The sequence below is a fragment of the Mustela nivalis genome (genome assembly GCF_964662115.1).
Source record: "Mustela nivalis genome assembly, chromosome: 17".
NCBI lineage: Eukaryota > Metazoa > Chordata > Mammalia > Carnivora > Mustelidae > Mustela > Mustela nivalis.
The window spans coordinates 16,774,534-16,795,059 of record NC_139036.1 but is presented as its reverse complement, the minus strand read 5'-3'; the positions used below and the strand labels follow the sequence as shown (position 1 = coordinate 16,795,059).

Sequence of the window (20,526 nt, the reverse complement as noted above, 5' to 3'; positions counted from 1 at the left end):
GGGAGGGATGCTCTCCCTCCTCATGAAGTGACAAGGACCTCCTTATTTTTCATCATCACTGCTTTCTTTCCTTTCCTATTCATCTGAGGACTGTGTTCTGGGTGCTCATTAACTCATGGCTTGCCAGGGCCCAGATGTGGGCAGTGATGTTAAGGCAAGAAAGTGTAGCTATTTTTATGGAAGGGGAAGTGGGGAAACTGCTGAGAGATCTCTGCGTGGGTTTTGTTAGGGTAGAGCTTCTGGCCCTCACCCCTCTGTTCCATTTCCTTTTTCTGCTGTTTGCATTTACCTGGAGTTTACAAGGAGGGTGCCAAAGTAGGTTAAACGTTTGGACTTTCATAGTTCGAGATTTTTCGAATAATCTGTCCAAGTCCCTGGAGGCTCCACTTCAGTGGTTTCCAGGCTTTGCTCACAACCTCTAGGGTCCCAAAGAGCTTCCTTGGGGACAGGGGACTGGGACCGGCACCACAGGAGCTCAAGCCCCATGGCTGCTCTGGCCAGAGGGGCTCTGCTTCTACTGGTTTTATATGTTGGAGTTCTAAGTGAGTTTGGAGACAGGAGGGCCATGTGGCCACAAAAGTTTGGGAAACTACTTGTGTTGGACACCTTAGCCCCACCGTTGGGCTGAAAAACATCCTAAACAGGACTCTTCCCGGAGACTGAATCCAAGGGCTGACAGGTGTTTTAGGGAACTTGACTTTTCCCTGGGGCCCCACAGGCCCCTCTCTCTTGACAGAGACTGAGTGCATGCTCTCCCCAGGGCCATTTGCCAACTTGGGCGCATGTAATTTTTTCTTTTGTTAGGGGGTGTTCTGGCCCGCCAGCCCTGCAAAGGCAAAATCAAATTACCTTCTGTCTTGATTCAAATGACTCTTGTCTCCAGGGAAGCCCTGGGCTAGGCCTGCAGAAAATTGGTGAGGAGGTTTTCTCAGCAGACCTCCAAGCTGATGTAACCTCTTTGTGTCTTTCAGTCGGCAGAGTTCTTCGAGATGCTGGAGAAAATGCAGGTGAGCATCCCCAAAGTGGGGAGGCCAAGCCCTGGGTGTGTGTGTGGGGGGGCGTGCTGTAGTGACCGTGCAGGCAACAAAACCAGGTAGAACATGGGAGCCTTGGAGGGTGGGGCAGAGAAGAGTGAACTGCCAGCCTCATTGCTGGGACTACCTCAGGCCATTTTTTGTGTTGAGTGGCACTGAGGATTCTGGGAAGGCTCCTGCCTGAAGATGGGGAGAAGACAGAAAGCAGAACCCCTCCAACAGAGCAGATGTGGGTATACCCCCACAGATGTGGAGAGGGCTTAAAATGGTCCATTGTTCCTGAAATGGGTGGGAAAGAAAGTCTGAAAAAGAAAGCCCTTTCTTAGGGGAGGTCATCTTGTATCTGGGAGGCAGACCGGAGTGGGAGAGACCCACTAGAGGTCAAACCCACACCTAACACTCGCTAGCACAAGTTCCTTCCCTTTTCTGAGCCTCTGGCTCCTGTTTTCTGTCTAATCACAGCACTATTTTCACCTCCCTCTGACACCAAATGTGTGGTGGTTTTTCCCCCACCAAGCAATTCTGTGACACCAGCTGGCTGTCCTACAGTCAACTCCATTCTGACCCTGTCTACCCAGAGAACACTTCCGATCCCACAGGGCAAGGGCTCTGCCCCACAGGTCGCCTCCTTACCACTTTTGATGCCAGTCATTAGTCCGTTATCACCTGTGTTTCTGACCAACAGGCTATAGATTTGAGGTTCCCCTGACCCCCTGCTCAGGTTCAGTTAGTTTGCTAGAGTGGCTCACAGAACTCAGAACAGTTTACTTACTGGATTATCAATTTACTATAAAGGGATATGATTCAGGAACAGCCAGATGGAAGAGTTGCAGGGAGCCAGGTGTGTGGGGGGAGGGGAAGAGTTCCTTGACCTCAGGATGCACCTGTCTCCCTGCACCACCATGCACTCACCAACTCAAGCTCTCTGAGCCTATCATTTGGTTTTTTATGGAGGCTTCAGTACTTAGGCATAATTGGTTCAAACTCCTGGGAGGTTGGAGGGGTGGGACTGTACGTTCCAACCCTCTAATAGTGGTTGGTTCCCTGGGCATCCAGCTCGTCCTCAACGGTGTCCCAGAAGGCACCTCTTTAACAAGGAATAACCTTGGAGCTTTCACCTTTATGGCCCTGGAGCTGTTTCAGGAACCAAGTACAAAAGATGAAGGATTATAACAAAAGATGCTTCCAAACGCTCCCATGCTCTCATCGCTTAGGAAATTCAACAGGTTTTAGGAACTCTCTGCCAGGGATGGGGTGAAGACCAAAATATTTATTATTACAAATTATGCCACAGCCCCTATAAATAATAATTAAATACCCACTTACAGAGTTGTTGGGATAAAATAATATATGTCAATACTTGCTAGGCACTGCAGAAAAATCAGTGTTCAAAATGGATTTGGGAGCCTTTCTAATCACCCCTCACCAAGGGGCCAGGGCTCCTAGGTAAGAACTGCTGCGTGGGGAGTATGGGGGTGGGGCGGTGCATCCGGAAGGCTTAACTGATGTAAGTGGGAAGGATGAGAAGATGATGTGGACAAGAGCACATGTATTTTTTTTTTTTTTTAAGGTTTTGTTTATTTAGTGGGAGTGAAAGGATGGGGAGGGGCAGAGGCAGGAGAGAAAGAGAGAATACCGAGAGCAGACTGTGTGTTGAGCGTGGAGCCCAGGGCAGGGCTTGATCCCACGGCCCTGAGATCATGACCTGAGCCGAAATCAAGAGTTAGACGCTTAACTGACTGAGCCAGCCAGGTGCCCCAACAGCACATGTATTTTTTCTTTTTTTTTTTAAGATTTTATTTATTTATTTATCAGAGAGAGAGAGAGAGAGTGAGCAAACATAAACAGGAGAGCGGCAGGCAGAGGCAGAGGGAGAGGGAGAAGCAAGCTCCCTGCTGAGCAAGGAATCCCCCTCTCACCCCAGTGAGGGACTTGATCCCAGGATCCTGGGATCATGACCTGAGCTGAAGACAGACGCTTCACCGATTGAGCCACCCAGGCGTCTCTAGCACATGTATTTTAAGCACTTTTCTCAGCTCAGACACTGACAAGTGTTAGCCCCTTTCTTCCTGGTGAAACCCATAGGAAGCAGCTCTATTATCGCCAATGTCCCCTCTTCACAGGTAAGAAAACTGAGGCACAGAGGTCTTGCTTAAAGCACTCAAGCGCTTGTGGGTAGCAAGCAGTTTCCGAGCCAGAAGTCTTAGCCGTTATGAAGCTGTTTGCCCTAAGTAGATGGTACCAGCTCAAGGAAGGAAGGCAGGCTCTGTGGCAATGGTCTGGAGGCACAAGAGGAGAGGCAGATAGGGTCCTGAGGTGCAGGGGGAGCTCCTGAGGTGTGCACAGGGAAGCCAGGTCTCCCTAGCCCTGGGGAAGTTCAGAAACCATTGGAGGGAAAAATCCTGCTAACTGTTGTGCCACTGTCACGAACAAGTGACTAAGAGCCTCCTCTGGGCCCAGCAGTGTGTGGACTGCACACTAACTTTATAGACATTTAGGGACCTTGGTCAGGTTATGGAAAGAGGATTGGCATGCACTTTGACAGTGAGTGGTGGGAGCTAGCGTGTAATTACGTGCTCAGCTGCCTCAGAGTAAAGCGGGGATTTTCACCCTGAGCTCTCGAAATCCCAGCTTTCAGGGGAAGCTGGCAGGGGATTTGCGGCTTTCCTGGCTTTCTCTTCATTTGTTCCCACAACCCACCAGTCCCTCACCCCCATCTGGAGACCCCAGCCCCCCCCACAAAGAGCTCTCTGTTTGAGCACATAATTCAGCCTCACTTAACTGGCCTCCATTGCTTCTGTTACTACACTGCTGGGCTTGACTTCTCAACCAGATTGAGACCCTCTTGAGGGCGGTAGAATGACGTCTAGGCTCCCTTTGTATGTTTGTGGCAGCGTACCTTCAAAGGTCTGCCTATTCCATCTCTGTTAAGACGGCCAGGGACTGAAGAACTTCCCTGGCCTCCAAGAGGTCCACAGTTCCAGCTCCTCTGTATGGACAAAACCTCACATATGGGGAAATACTGGGAGTGAAGCAGGTGGCATGGTGTGGCCAGATCCCGTGCTTGGGTGTGGGTGCCACCGCTTCCCAGGTTGTGGCTGTGGACACTGAGTCTCAGAGCCGTCAAGTGCTCTGTGAGTCATCGTAAGCTGAAACTCAAATCTGGGGCTCCTGACCCCCTATCTGAGAGGGGAGGAATTGGAAGAGGGCACAATCCCTATGAAGCAACGTGGACTAAGTAGACAAGCTTTGGGTCCATTTGGTCCTGGGTTCCGAGTTTTAACCCTAACACTGTCTAGCTGAGTGTACTTGGTCAAGTGGCTTTAGCTCTCTGGTCCTCAGTTTCTTCATGGTAGGGAAAAAGGGGGATGATGACAATGCTGATTGCAAAGGCAGACCCACGGAGGGGAGAGGGCCCAGAGCTGGGCGTGGCTCTGTTGTCAGGGAGGGAAGGGGAAGGGAGGAGGTTTGCTTTCCTGCCCAGGCGCTGTTCCCAGGTATGGGTGACTAATGCAGGACAAACAAAACAAACTCCTGACATCACCCCCTTCCCCATCTGCACAGTTTGCTTCCCTGGACAGGGTCTGCTGGGCCACCCAGGTGGTTGTCTCCCCGTGTGGGGAGAGGAGCACCTGTCCAGTGGGAGGGGTCCTCCCACGCCCTCCTGAGCAATGCTGCAGAGTGACTCAGCCTGGAGAAGTCCGGAGACGCTTAAGTCTAAATCCAGTCAGTGAGCAGGAGCCCTGGGCTCAAGGGCCTGTGGGATAGGATAGTGCACTCAGACGGACAGCCTGGTTTCAAATCCAGGCCTTGCCACTCACTAGCTGTGCAAGCTCAGAAGCAGTCTGCTCCCTGTGCCTCAGTTTCCCTTTGGTATAAAGGTGCCAAGGGCTTCAAAGGAGACAACAGTGGGAAGTTGCTGAGGAAGCTTAAAACCCCCATGTTATGATTAGGGTGGTTTTCTCTCCTAGTTGTCCCACCACTTCATACCCTTATTTAATTTATTCAGTTTTACTTAATGTATTCACTTATTTAATCTGCTCATGTGCTCCCCTCTTGAAAAAAACCCAGTTAAGTCAGACCTTGACCATAGGAACGCTGGCCAAGGCACTGCTTCCCGGAAGCGAATGAGCCCCAGGCCCCCCCACCTGTCACCTGTGAGTTTTCACCCCCGTGAGGGAGAGGAGCTGTGGAGGCAGTGGGTCCAGAGTGCTGGCTTCACCACCATTCAGACATGGGTTCCCATCCTTGCCCCTCACCTCCTGGTTCTAAGGGCCTGGTAGAGAGAGATTTGAGTGGCAGGATGATACTTCTGCCTAGTGATAATGACCAAAGCAAAACCAGTCACTCTTTCAAGGGCTGAACACGTCCTCAGTGTTTAATCTTGACTCCAGCAGTAGCTGCTACTACCATTCCCATTTTGCAGATGGGAACACTGAGCCACAGAGGTTTGGGACTTGCCCAGGATTGTAAGTGGCAGTATTGGGACTTGAACCCTGGTGATCTCGCTTGAGTCTGGGCTCTTCCCTTCCTCTCCTCCTGCCTTACTAGGAGCTGCTTTGAGGACTGAGTGTGACAAGGCGTGTAATGTGTAAGCACCTAGCACATCTCCGCTGTCACTGTTATTACCAACCCTATCAAGGCAGGTCCTTGAGAATCCCAAGGGAACCCTCCATTTGGCCCCTGTTTTATGACCTTTTCCTTCCCATGGATCCTCTTTTCCTTGTTTCCACAGGGGATCAAGCTTGAAGAGCAGAAGCCGGGCCCCCAGAAGAACAAGGTGGGCTGTGTGGATGAGGTGCGAGGGAGCCTGGTGGGCCCGGCAGGGGGATGGCTGGCATGCTGGGGTCTATAGGCTGCCATGTGCCTTTCACCAAGAGCTCTTTAAGTGGGTGTGCCCGTGTCCATGGGTGCACAGTGGGCAGTAGGAAGGCTCTGGCTTGATGCCTTCAGGGCAGCCTTAGAGTGGCCTGGGGTGGAAGCCTTGGGTGAGACCTAATGCCTGTGTCTCAGCCCAGCCCTTCTGTACCTGCTTCTGCAAACGAACTGCACATGGCATTTCAGGGCATCAGGCTTTGGGCTCCAGCAGCTCTCAGCTTCAGTTTCCTATCCTGAGGCCCGGGGTTGGGGCTGGGCATCTCAACACTTGGAGGTCAGCTCCCTTGCCTGAAGGGATCAGGGGTTGTCTTCCTGTTAAAGCTTCCTAAGGGGTGAAGCTGATGTCAGGAAAGGTGTGAAATTCACAGCCTTTATGTACCAAGTGTCTAGCTAGGCAGGTTTGCTTTCTGTCAGTCTGGGGAAGCATCAAGGGAGGCCAGGTCCCAGAGCCTCTCTGCTGTTGTTGATCTGGTGTTATTCTCTTTGATGCTCTCAAAGCTCTGGTGTAGCCTGCCAGGCACCCTCAACCCCCTGATCTGGGAGAGGGGAATGAAGTAACACTCAAACTTCACAGGCGCTGCGGGGCTAATGGCAGCCTTGTCTGATTTGTCTTGCAGGATGACTACATTCCGTACCCCAGCATTGATGAGGTAGGAGCCCCCTGGCCCTCCCGTAGCTGTAGCCTGCCCTGGGTCTCATCTCTGGGGTAGGGCTGGGTGAGCTAATGGGTGGTGCTAATGGTCCCTGCTCCACCCGACGTGGGAGAGGACCTCAGGCCTGAGACTGTAGCTCTATGGCCTCAGTTTTGTTGTGTTCAGACGGGGGTGCTGCTCGAAGCCTTGTAACTCTGGTCCAGCGTCGGTGAAGCTGGCAGATGTTGTTGGGCTTAAATTTGGAGTTTGTGTTACTATGTCTGGCCTCAAATACAGGGGTCTTCACCTTGGAGCAGTTCAAAGGTGGGGGGTATATACCACCTGCAACCCTCCTGTCCCTTCCCCCTGTAAAGCCAGGGCAGGCCTTAGTGTAAGACCTTCTCTCTGCCCCAGGTTGTGGAGAAGGGAGGCCCGTACCCCTTGATTGTCCTGCCCCAGTTTGGGGGCTATTGGATCGAGGACCCAGAGAACGTGGGGACGCCGACCTCCCTTGGCAGCAGCATCTGTGAGGAGGAGGAAGAGGACAGTCTCAGCCCCAGCACATTTGGCTATAAGCTCGAGTGCAGGGGCGAAGCCAGGGCCTACCGCAGGCACTTCCTGGGGAAGGTGAGGCTGAGGGCCCCACACCAAAGCATCTGAGGGCGGGGAGGGAAACCTGCCTGGCCTGGCCTCCTCTAGCATCCCTGTCTCTGTCTCTCCTCCTTCCTTGGCCTTCCCCCTCCCTAGGCCCTGCCTGCCGCTTCCTGCTATCCTGGGAAAGTCTGATTAGTGCTACTCCTGGGTTGGGGGAGGGGTGTGCAGAAGTCAGGAGGGCTCAGAGAGATGGGTCTGGAGGTACCGCTCCCAGCAGATGTTCTCGGAGGTGATGGGATGGATAGTGTTGGGGGGGCGGTGAAGGAGGGTGAAGGAGAAAATGTGTTTTTACACCTTGGAAGTCTTTGTCTCCATCTAAGTAGTCCAGTCTCCCCTGTCCTCACTCCAGCAGTCCCCAGGGCACTTGTTCTGGATGATGCAGTGTGAGCCTCTTGAGTGCTTATAAGTGACAGTCGCATTTCTCCAAATACATTTTGCTCTTCAGACTTGCCTGGTTCCCGAGGGCAGGTTCTGGAAGTCTCTAGCCTGAGGCAGTTTCGCAGAGTCTCATCTGCATGGTCCAATTCAGATTCCAGGGTCCCACGCTGATATGGCAGGTCTGCGGTGGGCTCCCTGAGCCTGAGAGAGACCTGCTGTCCAGAGGACCTCCTAGCTCCTCATGGGTGGAGGAGCCGGGGGCCTCCTAGCTTTATTCCTGCAAATGGTCTGAATCAGTGAGAGCTGCCCCCTGGGAGCAAGGAGGTGGATATGTGGGGTCCTTGGAGAAGAGTTTGAGTATCAGCGTTCAAGGTGGACTTGAGTGCTGGGTCTGTCCCTTCCTGGTTGTGTGACCCTGGGCAGTTACTTAACTGGCTTATTTCTCTGTGAAATGGGAATGAGGATGTCATCTCCCCCATAAAGTTATGGTTAAGATTAAAGGAATCAATGTGCCTTAAGTCCTTAGTCCTTTGCCTGGTGCACCCCAACGACTGTTGGAATCTATCCCTGTGATCTCTTCCTCCTTGTCCTCCTTCCCCCCTCTTCTTCCTCCTCAGCAGCAGCCATAGCAGAAGCATCCTTGTCTTTCCTCTTCGCTGCTGTGGGGCTTCTTGCTCTTGGGAAAGGAGGGGATTTGGGGGGCCATGTCTGGAAGGTCCCCTCCTGCCTACTAACACCTGGTTTCTGTTTCTAGGATCACCTAAACTTTTACTGTACTGGCAGCAGTTTGGGGAACTTGCTCCTGTCCATCAAGTGTGAGGAGGCGGAGGGCATCGAGTACCTTCGGGTCATTCTCAGGTGGGGCTGCTGTGCCTTTGGAGGCCACGCCTCTAGTGGCAGGGACCCAGAAATACCCGTCTGACCAGTCTGGTCTGGGTGTGCTGGCGGGGAGCCGACTGACTGGAGTCCCGGGGCTCTGTTCTGGCTGCCAGGCCAAGAGACCAGGTGTTTCTGTCAGCCAGTGGATTGTGGGAGTCAGAGGGGTATCCTAGTCTCAAGGTCACCTAGGCCAATCCCCACCTGCCTTTCTGTCTTGTGGGGACCTTGGCTCTGAAGGAGTTGGGAAGAGAAACTTGAACTGGCTCATTCCAAGTCGTCCTGGGAGAGGGTTTGCCAGAACACTGCTTGTGGTGCGCGTCCCATCATGAAGATACGTCCCGAAGCTTCTCTGTGTGTGCTGGGCTCCTCGGGATGGAAAAGTGTTCCCAATGGGAGCACCTTTTTATAGCTAAGCCAGGGTACCTCTCTTGGTTCAAGGCAGGAGTGAGACCTGATGTCCGTTTTGTTCCACTAACATGTTTTGTAAAACCTCCTTTGCACCAGGAAGCGTCATGAGGGCTGGGGATGCAATGATGACTGAGTGGAGGTCTGTTTTCTAAAGGCTTCTGGTCTAATGGGAGAGAAAAAACAGGATTTTAGTATGTGTCACAGGTATTATTTTAGTGATAGGCACAGGATGCTGTGGGAACACAGAGAGGCTGTATCTTATTTATCTCTGTCCCTGGTGGGCTGGTGGAAAAGCCTGGGAGGCCACGTGTTAGTGCTCAGTGAAGTGCTATGAACCTGTTAAGCTCCCAGTCTATAGTTGTTGAATCTAATTGGAAGTTCTTGATGGTGTTTGGAAAAAGCAATAACATTTTTTTTCTGCCCAGATTTTGAGATAAAATACAGGAGGGAGTGGGGGCACATATCTGTGCTGTGGGGGAGGGGTGTGTGTGTGTGTGTGTGTGCATGGTACAAGGATGTTGTCAGCACCCGTCAAATCTTGGTTTTTTATTAAGAAAGGAAACAGTTTTCTTTACTGAGGTTTACTTGGCTGGCAAAATCATATTTGCAAGGCAAGGAGAGGGTAGTAACTAAATTGTTAGAGCAAATTTTTTTGAGGGAGTGATATGTGGATCCCCATCTCCAAATAGGATTTCGAGCTAGGTGAATCTCTGTAAAGAAAATCATTTCTTTTCTTAGTAAAAATCAGATTTCTGAGTAAGATGACAATCGAACACAAGGATCTAACTTCTTTTTTCTAATATTATATCCTATCTGAAATGCTGCTTCAGAACTGAAAATTAGAGAAAGATGTCAGGAACACAACACACACTTTGAATATTTTAAGAAATAATTTATGGGGCAGTTAGGACTATAATGTGGACAACATTGAGAGCTAAAATCCAGCTCACCTTCCTTAGATAGCAGTGTAGCATGGGAGTATAAGAAATTGGAGATTCTGGGGGAGTCAGGACTCTTTCCACATGGAGCCACTTTTTTGTTTTGGGTCAACAGCATTTAAAATCGATCCCCTGGGGAGCCCAAAGCAAACTCAAGTGTGGCTTTTTGAAATAGAAAACCAGTGAGTAGGGTGGCAGGGAGAAGCCATACACCAGCTAGGAAGTTGGACAATCATATCATGTACTTGGGGTGATGGCCAGGCCAGACTGAAAACCAGACATTAAAAAATTGGCCCCACAGCTTTAGAAGCTTTACCAGACACAAAGAAGAAATTATACAGAGGTGAAACTCCCTCGCTGGCAGCGACTCTTGTCCCAGCATTTTCCTTGTTCCCTGTAGTCTTCTAGATTATTTAACTGGTGCTTTAAGAGAACCAGCTCTCCAGCTTAAAATCCGAGAAGAGTATTCTGACAGCCTCTGTGTGTGCTATGAGAGTAGCCAAGAGGAGTTTATCCACTACTGGAAATGGTAACATTCAATCGTCAACAAAGATTTCTTCTTTTTCAAGCTTGGATATAAAGAAGAAGTAGGGAAAAAAGCCCTCACTGGTTACTGAAAGAAAAGATTCTGCATCAAAAAAAGCATAACCTAGTATTTAGAAGGTAGGGAAATGACCAAATTTTAAGAAGGATTTACTACAGAAAGCCAAGTAAAATTTAGATGTCTGTTAACTTTGTATTTTCAGCAAACTTCCAAAAAAAAAAAAACTGTATGAAAGAAAAGACAAAAGATAAAATAGGACAGCAGAATGAGATGAAAAATTGCTGGTTAAATTAAGGAAAGAATATAAGAAAACTGAAAGTGGTCAAAAGAATTTTAAATGGTTTTAGAAGCACTAAAGAGCAGAGTCTAGTTTGTGGGAAACCCAGTTAGTAATATTGAGAGTAAGTTTGAGAGGCTTTCACATAATTCAGAGGAAAACACAACTCTAAAATGATGAGCAAAATTGTACTGAATAGGGAGGACAGTGAGCAGGAATTAAACATGTGGATAATTGATGTTCTTAAGCTGATTGAAGATTTAACTCTGCAGATCAAAATGACTCACCTAGTATCAGACAAAATCAGTAAAAGAGAACTAAAAGCTGAACATATTTTGATGAAAATGTAGTATTCCATGGATATAGAATCACTGGTAGAATGAAAACCTTCCAAAATAAAGGAAGATAAAGAAAACATTAATGTATATAAAAAGATAGGAAATAAAGAACCATAAATAAATAAAATGGAAGTCTGAGTATATGTGATGTATAATAAATATAAATGAGGGAAATTCCATTATTAAATAGCAAAGATTCTCAGTTTGAGTCATCCCTTCATCCTCCCCTCACCCCACTAATGAATCAATGTATCTGTATTTTCTTAAAGAAAGTAACTCAGTTTACTAAAGAAAGTAACTCAACAAAGAAAAGTGTTGAGAAAAAGTTATAGCAAATATAAAAAGGTAGCACGGTTGGCAGTATTAAATGAAAAAGTAGAATTTGAGGCCAAAAAAGCAATCAGTGTAACAAAAAGGGCTATTATCTCTTCATAGAAGATAAAGTCTTATTCAATCAGGGCTTAATACATCCCAGACTTTGTCCAGGGATGGAGCTAATGTAAGGAATTAGCTCATCTCTTGTTACTTGGCTACAGAAAACATTCAATATGGATTAGGTATTCTTACTCCTGCTCTCATTCTCATTTATCATCTTCTTATGGACATGGACTATTTTAGTCTAGTGACGGTGATCCAAAGATAGATGGTATGGGAGAACAGAAAGAAGTTTATAAGAGCTTGAATGTGGAGTGTGTGTCTGTGTAAGTGTAAGTAAGGTTGAGAGGTCATGCTGGAGAGGCAAGGAAAAACAAAGTCATATCTGGACCATGTCTAGGAACTTAGATTTTCTTTTATGAGCCAGAGGCGAGCTCCTGCAAGGGGATGTCATGATATGATTTGCGCTGTAGAATGATCACTAGCTAGAGTAAGGGGAATGTCTTGGAGGGAAGGCAAGGCCAGAAGCAGGGAGCAGGGAGTGACAGGCTGCTGTGAAGGGTCAGCTGTTATCATGTGATTAGACAGGCCATCAGGTTGCATAAGGTGTTTGCAACCAGTTCCGATGGTAAGTGGACCAGAGTGCCTTGCACTGAGGATAGAGAAAAATGGATGGAAAGCTCCAAAACACCCAGGGAAAATTGACATTAAGAAAGACAGCTGAGGGGTACCCAGGTATCTCAGTTGGTTGTGTCTGCCTTTAGTTCAGGTTGTGATCCCAGGATCCTGGGCTTCTCTATCCCTTTGCTGGTGTTCTCACATGCACTCTCTCTCTAAAATGAATAAATAAACAATCTTAAAAAAAAAAAGCTGAAAATATCAACAAATGAACTGGTTTTACTGCTAATGAAATGCAAATAATGGTATACTTTCAAATGACTTAAATATATTTAATATCTGAAGAAGATAATAGCATCTGTAAAAGGGATAATAAATTATGATACATTGAATGAATGGATGAATCAAGAATGGATACACATGGGTACAAAATGAAAACAGTTGGAATTATGGGAAATAAAACAGTTAAAATTGAAAACCTCAATACATGGGATAAAATCTAGTCTTATATAATTGGTTTGGAATCAAGGCGTGAATCCGTGCATTGGAACATAGTCTCAAAGAATTCAGTCAGAGTACAGCGCTGATAAAGTGACGAAATACGTGAAAAAGAAAGATGATGTGTGGATAATAGACTGATAGCTTTTGTCATAGAGTCTCAGAGGGAAGAGGAGAAAATCAGTGGCGAAGAGATATCTAAAGAAATAATGGCTGGTGGGGCACCTGGGTGGCTCAGTGGGTTAAGCCTCTGCCTTCGGTTCAGGTCATGATCTCAGGGTTCTGGGATGGAGCCCCGCATCGTACTCTCTATTCAGTAGAGAGTCTGCTTCCCCCTCTCTCTCTGCCTGCCTCTCTGCCTACTTGTGACCTCTCTCTTTCTCTCTCTAACACATAAATAAAATCTTTTAAAAAAAGAAAAGAAAGAATGGCTGGGAATATTTCAGAATGGAAGAAAGCACCACACTGTGGTACTGAGCATGATTTTAAAACAAAGCAGTACCACTGGACACATTGAAGTGAAGCATTAGAATCTAAGGGAAAGAGAACATTTTTAAAGCTTCCTAAGAATAAAGACACTCCTCTATGAAGTGATGACAACCTGGCTGAAATTCTAAAATTCTATACCCAGAGAAGCTCTCTGCAAACACAAAGTCAAACTGTTTTCAGACAAGAGAATTTCAGGCTATCCCTGAAAGAATTACTAAAGGATGTACTTCAGCCAGAAGAAAAGAGAAACCAGATGAAAAGATGTAAAAAGTGGCAAGGGTGCCTGGGTGGCACAGTTGGCTAAGTGTATGACTCTTGATTTTGGCTCAGGGGCTCAGGTTAGAGTCATGGACTTAAATCCCATGTCAGGCTCTGTGATCAGCGAGGAAAACGCCTCTGCTTAGGATTCTTTCTCCCTCTGCTCCTATTGCTCAAGTGTGTGCATACCCTTTCTCTCTCTCAAAATAAAGAAATCTTAAAAAAAATAAAGTGGCAAGAAATAGGTCAACTGTTTTGATAAATTTAATTACTGATGAGGGAAAAAGAATTAGTTTTTGTGTGTTTAAAAAGAGGCTTGACTTGCAACGATGTGGATGGAACTAGGGCTAAGTGAAATGTCATCAAAATAAGACAATTATCATATGGTCTCATGTGGAATTTAAGAAACAAAACAGGTTCATAGGGGAAGAGAGGAAAAAAAATAAAAGAGACAAAATCAGAGAGGGAGATAAACCATAAGAGACTTAAAAAAAAAAGATTTTATTTATTTATTTGACAGAAACAGACACAGTGAGAGAGGGAACACGAGCAGAAGGAGTGGGAGAGGGAGAAGCAGACTTCCTGCCAAGGCAGGGAGCCCGATGTGGGACTTGATCCCAGGACCCTGGGATCATGACCTGAGCCAAAGGCAGACACCTAATGACTGAACCACCCAGGCACCCCCTATGAGACTTTTAATCATAGGAAACAATCTGAGGGTTGCTGGAGGTAGGAAGGATGATAGGGAGGGAAGAGTTCACTAGGAAGTGGGAAGGACGATTGGAAGGACAGAAGTAGGAAGGGCCATAGGGAGGGAAGAGTTCACTGAGTTACTATTTCCTCTTCCCTCCTCAGAAGAGACACAGCAAGGTAAGTTTAGAGTTTGTTAGAGAAATGTATAAAAATGTGTATTGGAAGTTATAGACATATAATCTGCAGCTCAAACTAGCAGAAGGATAAGGAGAATTTTTTAAAAAATTAAACTGAGGGCAGGAAAGGAGGAGTTTTAAAAAGGAAAGAAAGCACAGAATAACAGAAAACATAAAATAATAGCTCTAATTCCAAATATATTAGTAATCACAATAAATTTAAATAGATTAATTTACCATATGAATATACTGGACTAGGAGACTAAAACTGAACTAAATTTACAGCTATATTCTTTTCCCACATTTGCCATTCTTTTTTAAAATTAAGTTTAATCCCAGTATTGTGAATACTGTGTAATGTTAGTTTCAAGTATATAATATAGTTATTCAACAATTCCTTCCATTATTCAGTGCTCATCATGACAAGTGCACTCCTTAATCCCCATCACCTATTTTCCCTCATTCTCCCCCCCATGCCCTCTCTGTTCACATTCAGTTTGTTCTCTGGAGTTAAGTGTCTGTTTCTTGGTTTGTCTCTCTCTCTCTTTCTTTCCCTTTGCTCATTTGTTTTGTTTCTTAAATTCTACATATGAGTGAAATCATATGTTATTTGCCTTTCTTTGGCTTATTTCACTTAGCATTATACTCTCTAGCTCCAACCATGTCATTGCAAATGGCAAGATTTCATCCTTATCATGGCTGAGTAACATCCCATTGCACAGATTCTTTATACATTCATCTATCAGTGGACACTTGGGCTATTTCCGTAATTTGGCTACAATAATGCTACAATAAACATAGGGGTGCATCCCTTTGAATTAGTGTTTTTGTATTTTTTGGGGGGAAATACCCCAGTAATGTGATTACTGGATCATAGGGTTTATAGCTCTATTCTTCTTATAAGATACCTACCTAAAGAAAAATAATGTTGAAAGGTTTAAAATAATAGAAATGGAAAATATACACTGGGAAAATCCTAACCAGTGCTTCCAGGTGGTATAGCAACATTAATATTAGACAAAATAGAATTTCAGGAACAAAGCATTAGTAAGGGTAAAGGGAGTACATTCCTTTGTAGCTTGGAAATACTTCTCCGCACTCTTGGTATTTCCTCCTGTATGGAAGGAATACTTCTGTGTAACACCCTTGACTCTCTCTGCCTTCTCTGATCGGTGGATTAGAGAGCAAGAACTTAACATGTGTAGCCCTTTCTGTTTTTCCTCTTGGAATTGGCTGCCCACAGGGTACACCCTCCACTCCTCTGTGCTGGAGGCCCAACCTGAGCCAACCCCCTCCAGAGGAGGCTTGCCTCTTGCTGGGTAGCAGCTGGGACCTGAAGGACAATCCTGGGGTTTAGTTAGAAGACCCATTTCATCTGTGTACTAAAATGGGCGGCTTTTATCAGGAACGAAGGCGTTACTTTGACTTCTAATCCCTTGCTCTTAATTTTTTTGTTTCTGAATCTGTTCCTTACCTGGGTGGAGAAAAATGCCCTTTACTGGACCCACAGAAGGCTTGGCCCCCATGATGATAGAGAACAGTCCACCTCGAAGATCTAACAGTCATGGAGCTGTACTTAGTAAGAGAGTCTTGAATTCAGACAGGCAGAAACAGATAGGAATGTAATAGACAAATCCTCAGTTATAGTAGGAGAGTTAGTAACATCTTTCAGACACCGATGGAACAAGCAGATAATTGTAAATACGTAGAAGATTTGAACAATACAGTTAACAAATCTGATCTTGTAACATACATTCCTGAACTCAACAAAACAAAACAATACATTGTTTTTAAACCCACATGGAACATGAAAAATGCCTGTGTAGTACATTAACTGATCTAAAATAATTAACATACAGATTATGTTCTCTGAACTTGGGAAGATTAAGTGAGAAATCAACAATTACCGAAGGAAGAGAACATTTAGAAAGCTAAAAAAAAAAAAAAAAAAGAAGGCGACCCTTTAAATAACTTACAGATTAAAGAGGAAATCACGAAAGAACTGACAAAATATTTAGAAATGAATGACAGTGAAAATACCACCCAGCATTTTGTGAGGTGCAGTTCAAGTGGTAGTTAGAGAGAAAGATGGATAGTTTAAAATGCATTTGTAAAAAAGAAGAAAGATTAACTGTGTAAGCATGCAGGTCAAGAAGTTAGAAAAAGAACAGCAGGAAAAAAAAAACCCAAAGGAAATACAAAGGAAGGAAATATAAAAGACAAAGAACAAGGCTAGTGAAGTAGAAAGCAACAATAAAAAGGAATGGAGACGACAAAGCCAAAAATTGTCTCTTTGGAAAGATTAATAAAATACGTACACTCCCATCAAGGTCTGATTATGGAAAACAGAGAAAAGATACAAACAGATCATGTTAAGACACTGAAGGGAGGGGTGTGATTATAAGTACAGGTTAAGTCCTAAGAGAAGACCAAAACCCATACTATGTCACTGCACTGTTGGATAATTATATAGAAAAAAAAATGACCGAAATTGACTCAATAAGGAGTAGAAAACCTAAATATTCATCATTAAATAAACTGAATTGATAGCCAAAGCTATCCCACCCCCCCTCACTCTCCCGCCAAAACCCCCAGGAAGCCGAGAGATTTCAAGGATGAGTTTTAGCAAACCTTTAAGGAACAGTAAGTCCCTGTGGTGTATACAAACGAATTCAAAGGTTCAGAATCTTCCTCAGCAATTTTATGAGGCTGGGATAACACCTTGATATCAAAACCTGACAAGCGAAGTACAAGGAAAATAAAACAAAAAGCCAGTGTCACTATTGATACGAAACTCTCAAGGAAATATTAACAAATTAAAGTCAGCAGGATATGAAAAAATAATACATCATAAGCAAGCGAGTTTTACCCATGGAACGAAAAGATGGCTCAACAGAAGTGTAATCTACCAGGTTAACAGATTAAAAACCATGTGACTATCTCAGCAGATGCAGAAAAGCATTCAGTAAAATTCAACACTTTCATAATGTGCTAAAGGAATCAGGGGAACAGGCTAAATTTAGAGTCTTACGGTGAATCCCTTTATAAAGCAACTTTCATCCCCTTTATATTTTGACTAAATCTAGATTTTAAAGTATTAGATTTTTCTTTTCATGAAGGCTTAATTGCATGTGAGAACACACGTCTTTCCAGAAGTTGTGCCCAGTTCTTTGGGAGAACACAAAACCTCCCCACAACAACCCCCAAATCATGGTGAACTTGAAGGTGACTCTCCACACATCCCACATCTCGGTTGCAGAGATATAACAGTATACCCTCCTCCGGGATAAGTACAAGATTCCCTTTTCCCACTACTTGAGTGCGGCGCCCAGCTCACGGGTTGGGTGAAATGCGGCAGATCTGACCCAGGGAGATGCAAAGCTAGTGTGCCTTGTGGTCTGGCGTGACCTCAGTGCTTTTCCTATCGGACTTCTTTTCTCATAGACCCCTTTTCTCACCTTCATTCACATGTGCAGGTCCAAAGTGAAGACAGTGCATGAAAGGATCCCCTTGGCTGGATTGAACAAGTTGCCCAGCGTCCCTCAGATTGCAAAGGTAACAACCAACTCCTGTGAGAAGCAGGCTTCCTCTCTTAAGCCCAGGGCTGGGGCGGGGGTGCAGGCTCGTCCAGAGAGGCTCTGTCCTTGGAGAGGGGGAAGGCCACTGTGCTCTTTGGCCCTTGATACCATGGTTGGGGTGAGGGAGGGCGATTGGCAGATGTCCTCATCTTGCCTGCAACCTCCCCATCTCATCCTCACAGCTGAGGCTGCTCATGGCCTCCACCCCCAAGTTCACAGCTGGTTCAGGGGACCAGAGACATGGAAAGAAAGGGCTGGCTATGCAGAGTACTGTAGGACTTGAGAGGAAGAGAGGTGGGGTGGCCAGACAGTCTTCACAACACAGGAGAGATAGGCTGGAGGATGGCTAGGCTGTTGGTCCAGACAGAGGACACCCCCCAGGTTTCCTCTGGACACCTTGAGTAAGGAGCTGTCCATCAGCTGGTGGAGGGACCATGTCTCTGCTCTGAGATATTGGGAGCTTGAGAACTGAGTCAGCAAAGTGGGGTGAGAAGGATGGTTAGTTGGGTCGGACCCACATGTTAGGAGTGAGAATGCCAAGCAGAATTGTGCTGAATGCCTTCTGTGTGGCCTCAATTTATCAGGAAACCCCAGGAAGGTGAGTTGGCTTTCCTGGCCTCTAGTTAGTGAGCAGCAGAGCCAGGATTCAGCCCCAGGCCTTCTGACCCTGCAGCCCCAATGTTTTCAGTGGAAAGGCCCCTGAACTGTGTGTTTCTCTCTTCCTGCTTAGGCTTTCTGTGATGACGCTGTGGGGCTGAAGTTCAACCCTGTCCTGTACCCCAAGGTGAGGACCTTCACCTCCTCCCCTTGCCCAGGGCTCTGTAGCTTGGCATGGATTTGTGTATCAGTGGCTCTGTGGGATGTTCTGTGCATCTTGGTGGGGTTTTGTGGGGTCTCCAATAAACCTCCATGTCTCTCCCTCTCCCTGCTCACCCCTTTGCAAACTGGTCCACTGGAAACCTGTCCTAGGCCGTGCCTGGGGAGAGACCCACCTGAATTGGTCCCTATCTGTTGTGGGGGCGGTAGAGGAGTTGCAGTGTTGTGACCTCTCCCACTTATTCTCGTCATACTTCCTGGAGGCCCTTCTGATGTAGGGAGTAATTCCACCTATAGCTGAAAGGTTAGTGCAGATCTAGTCTGTCATCATGGAGGAGTGAGGGGGCAGAACCCCGCTAAGAGAGAAAAGGCCAGATCGTGGCTTCCCGTTGCCAGTGTTACTGCAGCTCTGAGGCCTTATAGCCCCTGCACAGCCCTAGTTAATAAACAGGCTGGTTCTGTTATCAGTTTCCTTCGGACTGGCCTGAATTTGATTCCAGCTGTGGGAGTGTGGGTGGGCAGAGGAACAATAACAACAAAACTAAACCAACAAGCCAACTCAAGAACAATTATGGCACGACAGGACCTAAATCACTCATGGACAGTCAATTGCTTTAAATTGGTCATGGGAAGAGAGCCGGTGTGCAGACTGCTTCATGAGTTGGCAGGGTCTATAAGGCCGGAAGGGGAAGTAAGTGGTGCTTCGAAGCTCACCCTGCACACTCACACAGTGGCCGCAGAGGCTTGCTGGGGCTGGCTCAGTCCGTTCCCTGCACCTCGCTGCTTGTAGTGAGGGATGGCTAGCTGGAATGTTTGGGTGGGAAGAGAGGCCCTGTCCTGGCGGAGGAATCTGGCTCCCCCTGGAACACATGGCTTGGATGTTCATGGTTGTGCTTGACACCATTCATCTCTGTGCTGTGGCTGAGCTAATGGCAGGGTCCTCACCTGCATAGGAATGTGCCAGAGTCCCCCTCTCTGACACCCTCTGCACATCTGGAGGCTCTCCCCAGAATAAGCTGCCCCCCATGGAGCGTTTTCTTTCATTCAGGCTGCCCTTCCCTTTATAATTAAAGCTGAATTAGTGAGTTTTAACTAAACATTAAAACCCTGTCACGAAGGCCTTATTTAACTACAAGCTTGGCAGTTTTTGTCATCAAATCCTGTCCGCCGAGAGAAGCTGGGGATGGTGCTCATTTGCACAGTTCTCCCTGTGACTTGGAAAGCCTCCGGCTCTGGTAATAATGGAAAAGCAGCTGTATTTTCTTGATTTCTGTGTTTGAAAGACCACTTAGTCTGGCTGGGGTGTTAATCTGGCTGAGGGAGGGGTGTGTGTGTGTATGTGTTTGTAATTCATAGAGTCTAGAATGTTCTGTGGGGCCTTCTCCATCGCTGGATGCCTCTTTTCTGGCAGGGCAGCTGGTCTGCAACTTTGACCGTTACATGTGGGTATGGCGTCTCCCTCTGGGCCTGGGCAGTGGCACGTTCCCGGTGGAGCTGAGAGGCACCCATTTCCTTGGGTGATTCAGAGCCTCCCTTGGGTTGTATATGCCGAACCACAAGTCATGCCTTGTTTGTCCCTCCTATGTAATATGTGGTCAGATCCCTCCTTTTTACTACAGAGACTATCCCAATAAAGCCCAAGTCTCCTCCTTCCCAACAATCTGGTTCAGCTCCGACCTTTCTGGAGGGTTACACAGATGATGAGGATGATGGTGATAGCTGCTCTGTTGTTCAGCACCTTATGTGCCTGGTGTTACTGAATCTTCACAGCCACACATCTCCATTTAATGGATGGAAAAACTGAGGTCCAGAGAAGTAAAGTGGCTCACTCAAAGCTATGCAGGTAAAAGCAGCAGATTTAAGATACAGAGTTTGGTGTTTCTGAGCCCTGGACAGCAACACAGAGGCATAAGGGAAAACTAAACTGAACCAGTGGTCGGGGTTTAGTTGGGTTAGTGGGAAACCAGTGGGTTTCCCACCCCACCCTCCCTTTGCATATTGTGTGTTCCTCCTTAGAGACCTCACTTAATGGATAAAGGGGGATTGAAGTCTGGGCATGAGCAGT

The 20,526-nt window shown here is 46.6% G+C and overlaps 1 protein-coding gene across 7 annotated transcripts in view; it reads left to right on the top strand.

The window, feature by feature from the left end:
- RAP1GAP2 (RAP1 GTPase activating protein 2) overlaps nt 1-20,526 on the top strand; it is a 231,358-nt gene that overhangs the window by 171,875 nt on the left and 38,957 nt on the right. For all 7 annotated transcript variants that reach the window (XR_014304844.1, XR_014304845.1, XM_082707076.1 and 4 more), the window contains 7 exons: nt 972-1,007; nt 5,770-5,814; nt 6,530-6,562; nt 6,959-7,171; nt 8,331-8,434; nt 17,544-17,622; nt 18,376-18,429. Coding sequence is in view for 5 of the 7 variants with exons in the window: in XM_082707076.1 (XP_082563202.1) it covers nt 972-1,007; nt 5,770-5,814; nt 6,530-6,562; nt 6,959-7,171; nt 8,331-8,434; nt 17,544-17,622; nt 18,376-18,429 (564 nt within the window). In the remaining 2 variants the exon portion in view is untranslated. The remainder of the gene's footprint in view (nt 1-971; nt 1,008-5,769; nt 5,815-6,529; nt 6,563-6,958; nt 7,172-8,330; nt 8,435-17,543; nt 17,623-18,375; nt 18,430-20,526) is intronic.